Raw genomic sequence first — 17,514 nt, 5'->3', positions numbered from 1 at the left:
TGTGATTGGGAAATCTGAAATAGGACTATGTGCTTTCTGCCTTCCTCTTTCAGGGCTCTCCATTGGTTTCTAATTTTTAGCATGTCTGAGTTATCTGAAATATTGTTCAAACATAAGATTCCTGGACATCCGTTCCCTACTATATACCCCAAGATTCTGGTTCAATAGAGTCTGATGAAGATGGTCTCAGAACCATACTCTGAAGAAATCTGGAAGCCAGCCTGAGGATAAATCCATTACACAAAGAAGGAAAAATTAGAGAAATTCAGAGAAAAATGAAGTTAGAGCCACAATCAAGCTGTGCCTGAAGCTTGCTTGATCTACTATAGTTTTAATGTATTTCTCTTTCGGAAAGAGAATAAATTCCTTGTAGTATGTATGCCAAAATTAAAATTGGTTTTCTCTTACTTGTAACTGAATGCACCCCAACTGATATAAAAATACTTTCATTTCAGACATCATATGATTGGATAGTCATCACCACCCAATGAAGAAGGTTGTAATTTTATTCCTATTTTATGGATGATGACATCAGCTTTAAAAGCTGGAATCTTTGCTTAATTTAAAGCAGTTAGAGTCAGATGCAAGGAGGTGAATCTTATCAAGGCAGAGGGACCCTCTGTTAAGGAAAATTAAAAATTTGCCCCTATTTTTACTGGATTCATGTTTCACCACCTTCTTTAAGTCTTTCTGAAAATTGGACCCACATTGATATTCATTATGTAAACAGATTCAGTGCTACAGACATAGAATTTAATTATTTTTAAATAGTTTATTTCAATATTTCTTTTATTTTCTCCAGCTCTACTGGAGAGTAAAGTTCTCCAGTACCACACAAAATACTAGGTTGGTCAAATTCTTAGGTGGTGCTAGTGGTAGAGAACCCACCTGCTAATGCAGGAGATGTAAGAGATTGCTGGTTTGATCCCTGGGTTGGGAAGATACCTGGAAGAGGACATGGCAACCCATTCCAGTATTCTTGTCTGGAGAATCCCATGGACAGAGGAGCTTAGTGGGCTATAGTCCATAGGGTTACAAAGAGCTGGACACGACAAAAAACAACTTCACACACACACACACAAATTTGTAATATCTTAAGGAAAAACCCAAACAAACTTTTTGGATAACCCAATACATAGATTCTGGACAACGAGTGATGTTTTCCCAATGAGAAAAGTTAAGAATGGGGGGAAAAAAAAAGAAAATAAATGCTGAGTGGGCACAAATCCTTTGTATGAATGGCACAGATTTACATTCTGGTGGATGGTAGTACCATATCTCAGTTTGGCATACATCTATATATTTATTTTATAGTTTTAAGATATTTAAGTGGTTTAATTCATGATCTTTCACTCTTTCCTTTTTGTTGCCACCTCTCAAATGCCTGAGATTACTGCCATGATGAAAGTCATTATATATTTGGTTTGTAATATATAGAAGAGCTTAGAGAACTGTAAGATGTGGGATCTTATTTAGGACCGACAGTCGGCAGCCGCTTCTTTGGGGAGATCCCATGTGTTCTGCGGCTTTTTGTGCGGTTTGCTGTCATCTCAGCTGAAGGTGGCGGAGAAGGCAATGGCACCCCACTCCAGTACTCTTGCCTGGCAAATCCCACCGATGGAGGAGCCTGGTAGGCTGCAGTCCATGGGGTCGCTAAGAGTCAGACACGACTGAGTGACTTCACTTTCACTTTTCACTTTCATGCATTGGAGAGGGAAATGGCAACCCACTCCCGAGTTCTTGCCTGGAGAATCCCAGGGACGGGGAAGCCTGGTGGGCTGTTGTCTATGGGGTCGCACAGAGTCGGACACGACTGAAGCGACTTAGCAGCAGAGAACTGTAAAGCAACTATGCAGATAGCAGATACTTTTCTTGCTACTTTGCTTGTCAGAATGGAGATACTAGCAAGTATGTTAGGATTATGTGATTCTCTGAACAGTTGAGTTCCTCAGTAACGAGATCGATTCATAAAGGATAAACTTTACGGGCTTCCCTGGTGGCTTGGTGGTAAAGAATCTGCCTGCCAGTGCAGGAGACACAAATTTGATCCATGATCTAGGAAGATCCCTTGGAGAAGGAAATGGCAAGCTATTCCAGTATTCTTGCCTGGAAAATCCCCATGGACAGAGAGCCTGGTGGGCTACAGTCCATGAGTTCACAAAGAGTCAGACATGACTTAACAACTGAACAACAGCAAACCTTAAGGGTTCCAAGAAAAAACTCAGCCCAGCTCTTATTGGACAATCTAACCCCAGGCTTTTCTGAAACAGGTGACTCACTGGCTTTTTTGTAACAGCTTAATGTGTATGATGACTTACAGTTCGTAAACTGTTTGAGAAGAGTCTGAGAGCAATGGATGCTGAAATTTTGTAGATTTTGAGCCTGGGGTCAGGCCCCTAAGAGAGTGATATGTCTAGAGTAGCCTGAGAACTGACATAACCAAGATTCCTAATAGCATAGGTATTTAAGATCTAAAAACCCTAAATCTTTATTTCTTTCTGAACTTCCTAATTATCATAAGACATAAGATAAAATCTGCAGTTTTATAATTATTTCAGGTTTTTATATGTCTTAGCTTATTTGATCCTTCCAACCTCTTTTGAGACAGGTAAGGGTTATTAGCTTTGCAGATGAGGAAACTGAACCCCAGAAAGGATAAAGGACTTGCTGAAGATCAAATAAGCAGTGTCAAGTCCCGATTTTTTGATTCCAAGTCCAATACTCTTTCTACAACAGCATGGCATATACATTTCGAAATTTATGGGGACCCCAAAATATCAGTTTCACTTTAGACTCTAGGAAAGGACTTAGACATCTGTGTTAAAAAGCACTTAGAATCAATTAGTAAGATAGAAGTAGAATCTTCGTCCTTAGAGAGTTTTACAAGTCAGAAGAATCTCCAGCCTAATCCGAACAGAGGCTACAGGAAGAGCTAAATGACTTAAAGCCTCCTTCAACTCTTAAATTTGAGAATCCATATTTCAAGGGCAGATCATCATTCCAAGAGTTTTGATTACACTGTTAAGAATAACTTACCCGTATTAAAGCATCTGTTTCTGACAACTGGCAGGTTTTACTAACAATCAGGTCCACTTTTGAACCATGACTACAGAAGGAACAAATGTTCTCAGGCAGTCCATCTTATCTTGGAAAAAGAGAGTAATACCAACCAAATGAATTCATGCTGGCTCTGTAGAAAGTGAGTGATCCCCTCCAAGCAATTTCAAGGGAAAAGGCCATCCAATTTTAAACTGAGGAATTTGGTTTGCAGATGAAGTCATTCATCTTGTGGCCACTAACCACAGTTATCCAATTGATAACCGTGCCTCTCTTTGAATTCGAGTAGGTTTGATTTAAATCACTAGTTTTCCTACAAAGAGCACAGTTTTGTTTTTTGTTGTATAATCCTATATAACAGTCCTTGAAAGTTAGATAGTTATAGCATGCATTTCATTACAAAAGCACAATAGATTTAAGGCAGTAATTTTGATATCCCATTTTTGTAGCAGAAAACAGAAGGATAATCTTTTAACAAGCAGAGCTAATTGTAGCAGATGGATTTGAAGTTACTGGAGAAGATGTTGAATCATCTTCAAAGTGGAGATATGAGGGTTATTTTTTGTTGTGTTTGCAAAGTGAAACTATTACCAAAATACATTATCTTTGAATACGTACTTGTATTTTGGATGTTTTTTCTTAATCAGCATATGTAATTATTTTAACACAACAAGCACATGTTTATTTTAAAATGTAATTACTATGTTTTCATTTAATTTCATTTCTTTACATATAGCTAGATTTATACCAAAGAGAATATGAAGCAAAATGTTAACCGTGCTCAGTCACTCAGTGGTGTCCAACTCTTTGTGACCCCATGGACTGTAGCCCGCCAGGCTCCTCCTCTGTCTATGGACTTTACCAGGCAAGAATACTGGAGTGGGTTGCCATTTCCTGCTCCAGGGGATTTCCTGACCCAGCGATCGAACCTGCATCTCTAGCATCTCCTGCACTGGCAGGCAGATTCTTTACTACTGAGCCACCTGGGAAACTCCATAACACAGAATTCTGTCTTTTAATTTAAAAGATTTTTAAATGAATTTACAAAGATTATTTCAGATTAACAAAATAAATTTAAAATACTATCAGCTAACTTCACTCTCTTCTTTTTGTTTATATACAATTTGAAAGTAAACCTGAGTCTTTCCACTTTTCAATTCCCAAATGAATTCCTTTTTTTTTTTTTAATGAGTTCACTTTCATGTATACAAAAAACTTTTCCAGGAGCTATTCAGGCTAGTTCAGCCTCCATGTTCAAAAAGGTACACATATTTCCCTGAGAAAGAAATAGTAACCAAATGTAAAAGTAACAATTTAAGGAAAATCCAGCTTGAATGGACATGAATAATTTCCAGCTAAGGTGTTTTCTGGGCTTCCTGGTGGCCTAGGGGTAAAGAATCTGCTTTCCAATGCAGGAGATGCAAGTTCCATCCCTGGGTCAGGAAGATCCCTGGAGTAGGAAATGGCAACCCGCTCCAGTATTCTTGCCTGGAAAGTTCCGTGAACAGAGGAGCCTGGTGGGCTACAGTTCATTGAGTCGCAAAGAGTTGGACATGACTGAGCAACTCAACACACATACACAGGTGTTTTCTATATTCTATATATACCACCTCACTGATTACTGTCTGGAGTATTTATTCAGTCTTTGGGTCCAACTATACTTTCTGAAATTTTAAAAAAAATGTTTATTGCAATAGAGTTGATTTACCATGTTGTGTTGATTTCCAGTGTATACAAAGTGAATCAGTTATACACATACACATATACTCTCTGTTTAAAGATTCTTTTCCCATAATAGTCCATTGCAGAGTATGGAGTATAGTTCCCTGTGCTATACAGTATGTTCTTACTAGTTATCTATTTTATATATAGCAGTGTGTATATGTCAGTCCCGATCTCCCAATTTATCCCTCCCCTGCATTATCCCTTAGTAACCATAAGTTTGTTTTCTACATCTGTGACCCTACTTCTATTTTGTAAATAAGTTCATTTGTACTCCTTTTTCAGATTCTATGTATAAGTCATAGTGTACGATATTCGTCTTTCTGTTTCGGATTTTCTTTGCTCAGTATCACAATCTCTAGATCCATCCATGTTGCTGCAAATGACATTCTCTTGTTCTTTTTAATGGCTGAGTAATACTCCACATGAAACTGGATTGAACACTGAATTTGTCCAGGTCAGCAGTGATGGTAGAAATCTTTCTGAACTGCTATTAAATTTTAGATTCTCATGCAATAATCTCTAATGAACTAGGAAGCTTCCATGACTCCTTCTATTTCTTGGTGCTTTTTTCTCTATACTCTTACCAGCCAATATTTATTTGCTGAGTGATTTAACCATAGCACAGTGATTTATCATGACTGACATTATGTGCAGAATAACTGTTGGATGCCCAGGTGAATTCTTCTCACCAATTAAGGCTTAGTAGTTTTGTTGACTGGACAAACAGGAACTATTGTCATTATCATGGCTCTTGTTATTGAATCGGGTATTGGGATTTGACAGAAAACTGGATTATAGATTCTTGGCTTGATGGGTTCTACTCAGAAACTTTTCCTTAACATCATCTTAATACACAATTGGACATTTTTATCTGCTGTGGCTCTGTTAGAACTCTGATTTCTATATTTGAATGAATTATACTGATCTCTATCATCATTAGATGATTTTTTAGCATGAGAATGAATGTGGAGGGGCTAAACTAATTATAATTTTCACCCGTGATGAGGACAAAAGTGAACTATCGGCTGTTGTAATCAGATTGTGTATTACCTGACTTGTTCAGAAATGGTAGGTACTATGAAATTAATGTTTGGCAATAATAAGAGTTACCAGTTATGCTGCAGCTTTTAGGTCCCAGGAGCTTCCCGTACACTGTCTTAGATAATCCTCCCAAGACTCCTGTGTTCCCAAAATATCCATTTTACAGAATGCTTGTACCCCTCCCCATTCCTCCAACCTCCCAGCCCCTGATAAACATGTGTTTACTTTTTGTTTCTACGAGCTCGGCTTTTTTCCTGTGCTTATTGCCTGTTTAGATGCAAGTCAGTGTACGTTTCAAGGTCGATGCTGAGATATTTAGCGCTGCACTGCCCTCTTGTGCTTTGGACCGCATTCACAGCATGAAGGCGATTAAAACCTCACTGCCTTCTTTGCACTCAGTCTTCCCTCTTGCACTTCAACAGTTGAGTTTGCCCGCTTGTTTTAAATTTAAATGAAGGTTTATGAAGGCTCTTGGCAGAGAATGGTGTCTTTGTCCACACTGGAATCCTGAACACTTCCTCCCCTGCACTCAAGATTTTCTCCTCTTCATTGCTCTCTCTTAATACTAAATTGTATAAAAGAGGTAAAAAGACAGCAAAGCAGCCAGTTTCCAAGAGCTCAAATGTTCGAAAGAGAAACTGCCGTTATCTATTGAGCTGCAAAGTTGTGTGTGTTCCAGTATTTCATTTTTATAATTAGACAATTATGAATTCCCAGTTATAAATAATTAATCAATGTTATCAGATCTGAGAGGAAACACATTTGACAAATGGTCAAACCAATGAGAAACCTAATTCAAGGCATCCTTAAAATGACTTTAAAAAGAAAGAAAAAAACTCTGAGAAATTCTTTAGACTGATAAAAATGCTGACATGTAAAAGACTCCCAAAGTAAACCAAAATAACCATTTAAAAAAAAAAACAAAAAAAACTAAGAAACTTGCTTCTTCAAACTATTATTTTGACCTAATTGTCCCCTGAGCCAGTTTGATTTCAACCAAACTTGTTTCTTCCAAATCATATTTTGAGAACTTGTTTCTAATTTGTCTTTGGCTAAATCCCATGCTACCCACACAAGCCAATCAATACAAGGAATTCAGTCATCAAAATGAGGGTTTTTTTTTTAACCTTTTACCTAGAAATGTATGAATTCAATTTGTCTTCCCTTATATATACTGCTTGACTTTTTAGTGTTTTCATAACCATGTAATTTGATCCTCACAAAAAACTAGGAGATTATTTCTGTTTTACATGGGAGGAAATGAAGTTTCAATGAGGCTAAAGGATTTGTCCAAGGCCACATGGTTCGCTAGTGGACAAGTTAGAGACCCCAGATCTTTTAGGTTCTATGTGTGCGTGCTCAGTTGCATCCAACTCTTTGCGACCCCATGGACTGCAGTCCACCAGGCTCCTCTGTCCATGGGATTCTCCAGGCAGAATACTGGAGTGGGTTGTCATGCCCTTTCCAGGGGATCTTCCCAACCCAGGGATCAAACCTGAGTTTGATCCTCTTAAGTCTCCTGCAATGTCAGGTGGGTTCTTTACCACTGAGCCACCAGCGAAGCTTCTTTAGGCTGTATACTGGGACCAATTCCATCACAATAGTGGCAAGAATGTAGACCCTGCCTTGCCCTCAGGGGTGGAGCCTAGAACAGAGTTTAGGAACTTTTGCACTCAGTTTCAATGTACTAACCAGGTGTTCACAGAATTTTGCTGTGGAATCTGAGGGAATTGAGCTTGTTTTTAGGGTAGAGTTGATATATCTATCAGTCAATTTCTGTGTGTGTATGTGTGTTTAGCTCCTATGATACGACAATATACAAAAACACACAAGGATTTTTGACCAGTGCTACCAAGTGTGTAATGTTCTCAAACATTTTGCTCTCCAAGTTGTGCAATATGATCAAGGAAAGCCACATTTGTTTGTTCATCCATTCAGGAAATATTTATTTAACGTCTATGCTGTGTCAGGTACCATCCTAGGTGTTGGGGATATAACAGTGAGCAAAACAAAGTCCTACTTCATAGACTGTTCATTCTAGCAAGACAGTAAGTAGTATATAGCACAGTGGGTATTTGAGGGATAAATTAGATGGCTTTTCATAGTGACCATGGCCAATACTCAGGAAAAGGAGAAGTCAATGAAGGTTCAAGGAAGTATGTTGCTGTTACATGGAACCACAGTGACTGAGGTCAAACTTTTTAAAGTGTGTTATACCAGAGGGTATTTGTGCCATTTGGGGAATATCAGTTTTATTATAAGAGTAAGACTAGAAATGGATGCAGATCTTGATTCCTCTCTTTGTTAGTTGTGTGATCTGAGATGTGTTACTCAGTGGTTTTTACTGTTTTCTCATCTGTAAAATGGAAGTAATATTAGTACCTATCATATCTCTACCTCTAGAGCTACTATGAAAACTAAAAAGATAGATAAGATATGGAAATTTTAGCACAGTAACTAACACAAATCAAGAAATTAAATATAACTGCTGTGTCAGTCAGGATGCTTTCTGTTGCAGGTGACAGAAATAAAAAAGTTACTGGTCCACATAGTTATATCAAACAATGCCTTTGGACCCAATCATTCTGTCTATAAGTTCAGCTGTGTTCCCAAGAACAAGTAACATCTGAGTAAAAATTCATAAATATTGAGCTCTTAAATATGACACAGTTCCAAGCACTTCGTATGGATTGTATTATTTAATCTTCACAACAGTCAATGAGGTAGGTGATATAACCATCTCATTTTACAAGTGAGGAAACTGGGACACAGGGAGGTTAATAGCTGGAAAGAGCAAAAAACTGTTTTACTTTAGAACCTTTGTGCTTAACCATTACACAGAATCCTTCTGAAGAAATTAATAGGTGAAGAGGATAGAGTTTCAAATAAGAAAAAGTAAAGTATTATAGATAATTTTGACTTCTCATGTGACTAATAAATTCAATGAAAAATTGTGGGCTCATTTATCTTGCACCCAAAGCATCTAACCAGCGTGCACACAGAAAGCAACTAATAAATATTTCACAACTGAACTGATTCAGCATTAGCAATCTTCTTTACTCTCTGCTTTCTCCAACAATGTTTAAGTATTTTAGCTTTGCATTTGCTAACTACTCAAGGCAATGGCACCCCACTCCAGTACTCTTGCCTGGAAAATCCCATGGACGGAGGAGCCTGGTAGGCTGCAGTCCATGGGGTTGCTAAAAGTCGGACACAACTGAGCGACTTCACTTTCACTTTTCACTTTCCTGCATTGGAGAAGGAAATGGCAACCCACTCCAGTGTTCTTGCCTGGAGAATCCCAGGGACAAGGAAGCCTGGTGGGCTGCCGTCTATGGGGTCGCACAGAGTTGGACATGACTGAAGTGACTTAGCAGCAGCAGCACCTTGATCAAAAGTATTAGCCAACAAACTTAGGCACATAGTTATTTCATTTTAAAAAACTCGGAAAGAACTAATAGTAAACACCCCTATATTGAGATCGGAAAGGACTTTCTAAAGTGGGTCCCTGGAAAACAAAACTTTCCATCTTCTCTGGCGCCCTCTTGTGCTTTGTCATGGAAACTAATCCAAAGTGCTGATGCTTCCAGGACTTGAGAAGTCAATCTTAAAAAATTCAACACACACACTCTTAGAGATTAAACTCTTTTCTGCCCATCTTTCCATGTTACACTAATCAGTGCTTGTGTCAGGAATTGTAAAATATTGTGTAACCTGGTTTTACCTAACCAGGTAGGCTGTAATTTACCTAACCAGTTTGAATTTCCTCCAGCTCTTATTCCTAGAGATTCATACAACCTGTAAAATGAATTTACGTGTTTTTTGGAAGCATGTGTGACTTGGGTTATCTGTCAGGACTGCCTTCTCTCTCTCTCTCATCCTTGGGTCAAGGCTCTGATTTCCTTAAAAAAATTTAAAGCTGCAAGAAGCTGTCTTTGGAAGAGGGCAGTCCATCTACGTGTCCTTGACCTAAAGGGCCCCCTGAGGTGGTGCTGCTTATTCATCGAAGTCTTGCAGAGTTTTCATTGGTTCACTGGTACCACTTTTCAAGTCCCCCTTTCATGTCCCCCTGCATCAGTGGACTCTGACATGTGAGCACTGGAAAGGAGTAGAGGCTCAGGAGGTAAAAATGCAAGTGATAGATTCTACACTGCCTTAAACGAGCTGTCCTGCCCCAGGAGTTGGCTAAACAGGCTCAGATGTTTCAGATTATTACACTTTAGCTGGAACCTGCATTATACTTCCATGAAACTGAATAATGATGATATTAAAATTATTAATAATAATGACTGAATTTTATTTAGTGCTTAATAGTTAAGCAATAAACACTAAATTCATTGCTTCATGTTTTACAGGCAGCATCTTGCTTCATTTTCACAAGTCTCCTAGGAAGTAAGTAGTGTTATAATTGTCATGCACAGATAAGAAAACTGAGATGCAGAGAAGTTACATACTTTGAGAGACACCATAGCTTTGAGAGAATCTGTCTGCTGTAATTGTCTGAGCCACAAGACTACAGTTCCAGTGCTGGCTCTACTACTTTCTAACTGTGTGACTTTCAGTTATTTGCTTAATCTCTCTGTGCCTCAGTTTCCTTATCTAATAACTCCTGCTTCAGAAGCATATTGCAGGTATTAAATGAGCTAATGGTCCTTGCTGCTGCTGCTGCTAAGTCGCTTCAGTCGTGTCCGACTCTATGCGACCCCATAGACGGCAGCCCACCAGAGGCTTCCCCGACCCTGGGATTCTCCAGGCAAGAACACGGGAGTGGGTTGCCATTTCCTTCTCCAATGCATGAAAGTGAAAAGTGAAAGTGAAGTCGCTCAGTTGTGTCCGACTCTTAGTGACCCCATGGACTGCAGCCCACCAGGCTCCTCAATCCATGGGATTTTCCAGGCAAGAGTACTGGAGTGGGATGCCATTGCCTTCCTTAGCATATCGTTAAGTGCTATAAAAGTACTTTTACAAAAGGAAGTGAAGCCTAGGTTGGTTCAGACCACTATACAGTCTCACTAAGATGAAGATTATGCTTTTTCTCTTAATGGATATTGTTATGAAATGGATCCTAATAACATGTCTAGCCAAGGTGAATTTCTTCTGGGTGCAGCACAATCATCTAAGGATCTTTAAAAACTACTGATGCCAATTCAACAGGTCTAGGGCAAAGCCCAAGCATCTTTATTTTTCTGAAGTTTTAAGAGATGCTCATCTATAGCCAAAACTACAAGTCACTGCTGTAGTACTTAGATGTTGACAAAGATCTTTTCCATAATAAGGTAATATTTATTCAGGGATTGCTGCCGCTGCTGCTGCTGCTAAGTTGGTTCAGTCGTGTCTGACTCTGTGCAACCCCATAGACAACAGCCCACCAGGCTTCCCCGTCCCTGGGATTCTCCAGGCAAGAACACTGGAGTGGGTTGCCATTTCCTTCTCCAATGCAGGAAAGTGAAAAGTGAAAGTGAAGTCGCTCAGTCGTGTCTGACTCTTAGCGACCCCATGGACTGCAGGCCTACCAGGCTCCTCCGTCCATGGGATTTTCTAGGCAAAAGTACTGGAGTGGGGTGCCATTGCCTTCTCTGATTCAGGGGTTACTATATGCTATATACTGAATGCTTTATTTGGATCATCTCATTTTAATCCTCCAACAAAAGCTTCATGAGTTAGCTAACTACTGTCATCCACACTTTACAGACGGGAAAACCAAGGAAAATAGGTAAGGAACTTGCCCAAGGTCACTTACATAGCTGGTGGCAGAGCAGGGATTTTAAACCCAGTGGATCAATACCACAGCTTGTACATTTAACTAGCAGCTTAGACTACCTTCCCACATAGGGTCTAATTTGAACTCTGAATAAATCTTTCACGTAAAAAAATAAAAACAAACTTGCACATAAGTCTGTGCAGTAAGCTGGTTTTGCCATTATTCAAAGTTTATAACTGCAGAGACTAAAACTAAGGACTGGGCCAAATATACACAGTCAGTGTACAAGCTGAGGCTTACACCTGGCTCTTATAACTTGAAATCCTATTCTCTTTCTCTACTGTCACAGAGAGCTTCATATAAACCAAAGTATTAGTTGCTCAGTCATGTCCAACTTTTTGAACAGTAGCCTGCCAGGCACCTCTGTCCATGGAATTCTCCAGGCAAGAATACTGGAGTAGGTTGTCCTTTCCTTCTCCCAAATAAACCAAGATAGTTCTTTTATAAGATCTTTCATAGGCTTTACCTTCTCTTTCCTACAATGAGTGCTTTGATCCATGTCATCATCCCCTCTGGCAAGAGCTTCAACCAAAAGCCCTCTTCTATCTTTATCTCTTTTCTGCACACTACTTCCAGTTTCTTCATCTACTAAATGCTGCTGCTGCTGCTAAGTCACTTCAGTCGTGTCCGACTCTGTGCGACCCCATAGACGGCAGCCCACGAGGCTCCTCCGTCCCTGGGATTCTCCAGGCAAGAATACTGGAGTGGGTTGCCATTTCCTTCTCCAAAATGCAGAGCTCATTAATCAACTCTTTAGATTAAAATTTGGCTAACATCTGTTTTGTCTGCCATTTGCAGTAGGTTGAATGGTGCCTCCAAAATAAATAAATAAATAAAGCCCCGGGACCTGTGAGCGTGACCTTACTGGGGGGCGGGGGGAGTCTTTGAAAATGTAGCTAAGGAGTGGCACGCGCACGCTCTCGCGCACCCTTGCTCCCACAGTCCTCTTGGCGCAACCGGCTTTGCATCCACCTCGTGGTGGAGCGCACGAGTGCAGTGACGCGCAGAAGCCCCGCGCCACCCAGTAGGCCACAACAGTTTCAGAGCTCGCGACTCTTTAAAATGGCAGAGCAGCTTTCCCCGGGAAAGACGACGGACCAGGTGTGCACCTTTCTTTTTAGAAAGCCTGGACGAAAGGGGGGTGCAGGCCGCAGAAAACGCCTGATCTGCGACCAAGAGTCCGGAGGCGGCGGCGGCAGCGGCAGCAGCAGCAGCGGTGACGAAGGCAACAGGGTGGTTCGTCCTGAAAAGAAGCGGGCGATCCACACTCCGATGATCCAGAAGACCTGGGGCGGTGGTAAACAGAAAGGGGCTTCCGGGGACCGGAGTAGCGAGGAGGAAGTAGAGGAGCCCGAGAGTCTCGGCGTGGTCTATAAGTCCACTCGCTCGGCGAAACCCGTGGGGCCGGAGGACATGGGGGCGACCGCTGTGTACGAGCTAGACACGGAGAAGGAGCGTGACGCACAAGCCATCTTTGAGCGCAGCCGGAAGATCCGGGAGGAGTTGAGAGGCAAGGAAGACGATAAGATCTACCGGGGAATGAATAATTATCAGAAATACATGAGGCCCAAAGACGCGTCTGCGGGTAGTGATTCCTCAGGAATGGCGAGGAAGGGCCCCATTCGAGCTCCCGAGCATCTGCGTGCCACCGTGCGCTGGGATTACCAGCCCGACATTTGTAAGGACTACAAAGAGACCGGCTTTTGCGGCTTCGGAGACAGTTGCAAATTCCTCCATGACCGCTCAGATTACAAGCACGGGTGGCAGATCCAACGCGAGCTCGACGAAGGTCGCTATGGCGTCGACGAGGATGAAAACTATGAAGTGGCAAGGGATGAGGAGGAACTACCATTCAAGTGTTTCATCTGTCGCCAGACCTTCCAAAACCCTGTGGTCACCAAATGCAGGCATTATTTCTGCGAGGGCTGTGCGCTTCAGCATTTCCGCACCACCTCGCGCTGCTACATCTGTGACCAGCAGACCAACGGAGTCTTCAATCCAGCGAAAGAATTGATCGCCAAACTGGAGAAGCGTCGAGCTGCAGAAGAGGGTGGTGCTTCTAATTTCCCAGAAGACCCCGATAAGGGTCCAATTCCCATTATTTAATTTTCCCATTATTCTCAAATCTCGAAATGTTTTGTTGTTTTGGGAAAGATAAAAAGTGTAGCTAAGTTACAGATCTCTAGGCGAGATCATTCTGTATTTTTCTGGGTTGGCCCTAAGTCCAGCCTTAAGTATCCTTGTAAGGCAGAAGAGAAGGCCATGTGAAGACAGAGGCAAAGACTGATGTCCGCAGCCATAAGCCAAGGGATCCCTGAAGCCACCAGAAGCTGGAAGAAGCAAAGAGCTCTAGAAGACCCCACCAGCACCTTGATTTCAGACTTCGAGCCTCCAGAACTGTGACAGAATACACTGCTGTTGTTATAAGCCACTCAGAGTGAATTTGTTATGGCAGCTGTAGGAACCTAATATACCATTTCTTTACCTCTTCTTGACTTTGAGGGTTCATGACATCGCTGGCTTCCCTGCTCATCTGGCTCTGTGTCTCAAATAAACCCTCAGCCCTTCTGGGACTCCTTCACTGCCTTCTGCGTGGGACCCTCGGGTCCTTTATGTGATATCCCTCATGTCGCTTCTTTGTTGGAAAGAAGACATTCCATGGCAACAGAAGTCCCCCCTCAGAAGGGAACTGGCTTTTGGGTAACATAGGGAAGGAGATGAACTCTAAGGACAGACGGTGTGTAAGCAGAGCACCATTTGCCCATGAGTTCCTTTCTATGTTTTCTCCTTTCTTAAAAAAAAAAAAATGTTTATTTACTTTTGGCTGGATCTTCATTGCTGCACGTGGGCTATTCTCTAGTTGTGGGGGCCACTCTTCTCATGGTGGTGGTGTCTCTTGTTTCAGAGCATGGTCTCTAGGCGTGCTGGCTCAGTAGCTGTGATGCATGGGCTTAGTTGCCTGCAGCATGTGGGGTCTTCTCAGACCAGGGATCAAAACCGTGTCCCTTGCATTGGCAGGAGGATTCTTTACCACTAGACCATCAGGAAAGGGCACCCCCCCTCCCCACTTTAATCCCTCTCTGTATTGTTTCCATTAAAGAGCACATCTGAGGGTTACTACCTGCACAGTTTATACCTCATTTTTGGGTACTGCAAAGTAAGAATGTTTGACAAGTTGACTCCTTCCTCTTCTTAGGGGTCACATAAAAGATGAAATAAAAGATAAAAAACGAAAGTTTTTCATGAGTACCAGCTAAGTGTCAACTACAAATCCGCACTTAACCAAGAGCATTGCCAATAACTGAACAACAAAGGCATTTGCCACCTGCCTCTATGGAGATTGAACCCCTTGCTGCTCTAGCTGTTGACCTTCAGCAACCCCTGAGGGAGTTCAGGGTGGAGTGAGACACTCTGTGCTCCAGGGAATCTGGTGGGACAGGTCTTTAGACAGTTGGATGTTTTTAGGAACAGATTTTATGATCTTAATCCTTGCATCTAGAGAAGCACTAAATCCCTTAATGGTGACATCATGACTAACAAAAAGCCTTTTGTAAAATGAGTGCTTCATGGTACTGAACTGCCCCTTCACCAAAACCTTATAGACTTTCCCCCACTGCCTCTTTGGAGCAGTCTCTCAGAGCTATCTGAGATGCTGCCTCCCGGGCTGCAGTCCTCATTTTGCCCCAAATAAAACTTAACTCACAACTCTCAAGTTGCACATCTTTTTTAGTTAACATAAGTATTAAACACTACCCCAAGAACCAGGACTATATCAGTGAGATAGATGTGGTGCCTGGACTCACAGGGTAGTCTTCCTGGGTTGATGAATACCATGCTTATCTATTTGGACTTCCCCAGGGTCACATAAGTTATTTAAGTGGCCAAGATTCAAATCTTCTTCTGTCTGATTTCAGAGTTCACGCTTTCCACCACATCAGGCCTATTGATCAGTGTTCTGGCAGGACCAGGGCTTCCCTGGTGGCTCAGAGGTTAAAGCGTCTGCCTGCAATGTGGGAGGCCTGGGTTCAATCCCTGGGTTGGGAAGATTCCCTGGAGAACAAAGTGGCAACCCACTCCAGTATTCTTGCCTGGAGAACCCCATGGACGGAGAGTTGTTCAAATGGGACAGTGGAGTGGAGGAGAATTTAATAAGAGAAGATTTATAAGTGTGGGGAGGGTTAAGGAAAATCCAACAGGGAATGGTGCTGTGTCCCAGTGCTAACAATAGCTGGGTCTGAAGAGGTGTGGCGGGGAGGTGGTTACAGGAACTTGGAGAGGGTGTCTGTATCTGTGAGGGAGATCTGAATGATGGGAGTTGTGCCTCTTGGCAGAGGACCAACCCCAGTGACTCTGTAGAGAAGGATATGGGGAAATAAAGACCCTTAGCTCACTCTCTTCCCCCTTTCAGATAACCAGTGCCTCCCATTGGCCAAATCCAACTAGAAACTAGAGGACAAGCCAGAATGTTACAGGCTTTAGAGGTCAGCTCTGCCGTCACAGAGAGAAGGGTATGGAAGGTGGAAAGTGGATATGATGGGGCAAATGAGAAATGCCCAGTACACCAGTATTTCACAAACTTTTCCCATTCAGATATTACCTTTTTGAATTCATCGTATCCCATGTATCCTATATAATCATCTATTCTTAATATTTTTTAAATGTCCTCACTTTTAAATACCTTATTAAATGTATTAATAGGTCACAAAGAGTCAGACATGACTCAGAGACTGAACAACAACAACTAATAAATGTATTACTAGTAATTCAGGTAATATGTAGCTACCTTAAATAGAAGAAAACCAATAAAAATATAATGAAAAGAAATCATTTCCCCAAACTTAAAAATTAAAATTAATAATTATAAGTGATTGTTTATCTTTTGAGGTCAGGTACCGTCTGGCCCTGCCTGCTTATCCTGTCCCCACCCCTGCTCCAGGTGTTTATCCCTCCAGTTCAGCCATATTGATTTTTGGCCCCTCAAAACCAGCCATACTCTCACCAACTACAGTGTCTTTGCATTGATTATTCTTTAGCATTGGTCAATGAGAGAACACTCTTAAAAATGCTAGGGAACTGAATAATACAACACATACAGGACAATCAGCTAAAAACAAGAGAAACTGTGCTTTCCTGAAGACTATTCTAGAATTTCACTGGAATCACTAAACATTTGGTCATTGATCTGGGTATCCAAGGTCTTGTCCTGGTATCAAACTTTAATTCTATGATCTTACATAAAATATTTAACAGAAATGTGACTCAGTTTTCATCTATAAAATGAAACAAAAATTAGCATGGTAGCAGGAACATGTGGGTACATATGCCAGCATGTCTTCACTTCTACAACTTCCAAAAAGGAAAAAAGTTACTGTCAAGAACATGATAAATATACCAAATCAGCACCTAAATTGCTGAATGCAGTTCATGCCTGTATTTGTTCTGTGACAGGAATATAGCAAAATTTCCTTCTAAACACCTACCTTTACCAAATCTAAATTCTTTGTACCCCACCAGATAGCTTAATAGTGCTACATTTATCTATAGCTCTCCTTTGTAAAAAAAAGTCATCCAGCATACATATTTATGAATAAATGGGATAATAAATGGGGAAGAAGTATGGCCACCTTGAATACTGTTTAAACCCATTCTTCTTTCTTTTTTAATAGTGACCTCTATTTTCTAGCCACAGCAATCAGAGAAGAAAAGAAAGGAATCCAAATTGCCGCTTTCCTTGAGGTGGTACTTTCAGACATGAGGAGCTGACCTCATCTAGGCTTCATTCTGGAGAAGGCAATGGCACCCCACTCCAGTAGTCTTGCCTGGAAAATCCAATGGACAGAGGAGCCTGGTAGGCTATAGTCCATGGGGTCGCTGAGGGTCGGACAAGACTGAGCGACTTCACTTTCACTTTTCACTTTCATGCATTGGAG

The 17,514-nt window shown here is 41.4% G+C and overlaps 1 protein-coding gene across 1 annotated transcript; it reads left to right on the top strand.

Moving 5' to 3' along the window:
• The first annotated feature begins 12,494 nt into the window (after positions 1-12,494).
• LOC133241113 (E3 ubiquitin-protein ligase RNF113A-like) lies at positions 12,495-13,737 on the top strand. The gene has a single exon (XM_061406210.1). It carries the CDS (start codon positions 12,647-12,649, stop codon positions 13,688-13,690), a length of 1,044 nt encoding a protein of 347 aa, XP_061262194.1. The 5' UTR covers positions 12,495-12,646; the 3' UTR covers positions 13,691-13,737.
• The last annotated feature ends 3,777 nt before the right edge of the window (positions 13,738-17,514 follow it).

This window comes from Bos javanicus, chromosome 29 (assembly GCF_032452875.1).
Source record: "Bos javanicus breed banteng chromosome 29, ARS-OSU_banteng_1.0, whole genome shotgun sequence".
NCBI lineage: Eukaryota > Metazoa > Chordata > Mammalia > Artiodactyla > Bovidae > Bos > Bos javanicus.
This window is presented reverse-complemented; position numbering and strand designations above follow the sequence as displayed.

What these genes read in the sequence shown, in the direction of transcription:
- LOC133241113 (XM_061406210.1), top strand. Translation starts at nt 12,647, where the DNA reads ATGGCAGAGCAGCTTTCCCCGGGAAAGACGACGGACCAGGTGTGCACC.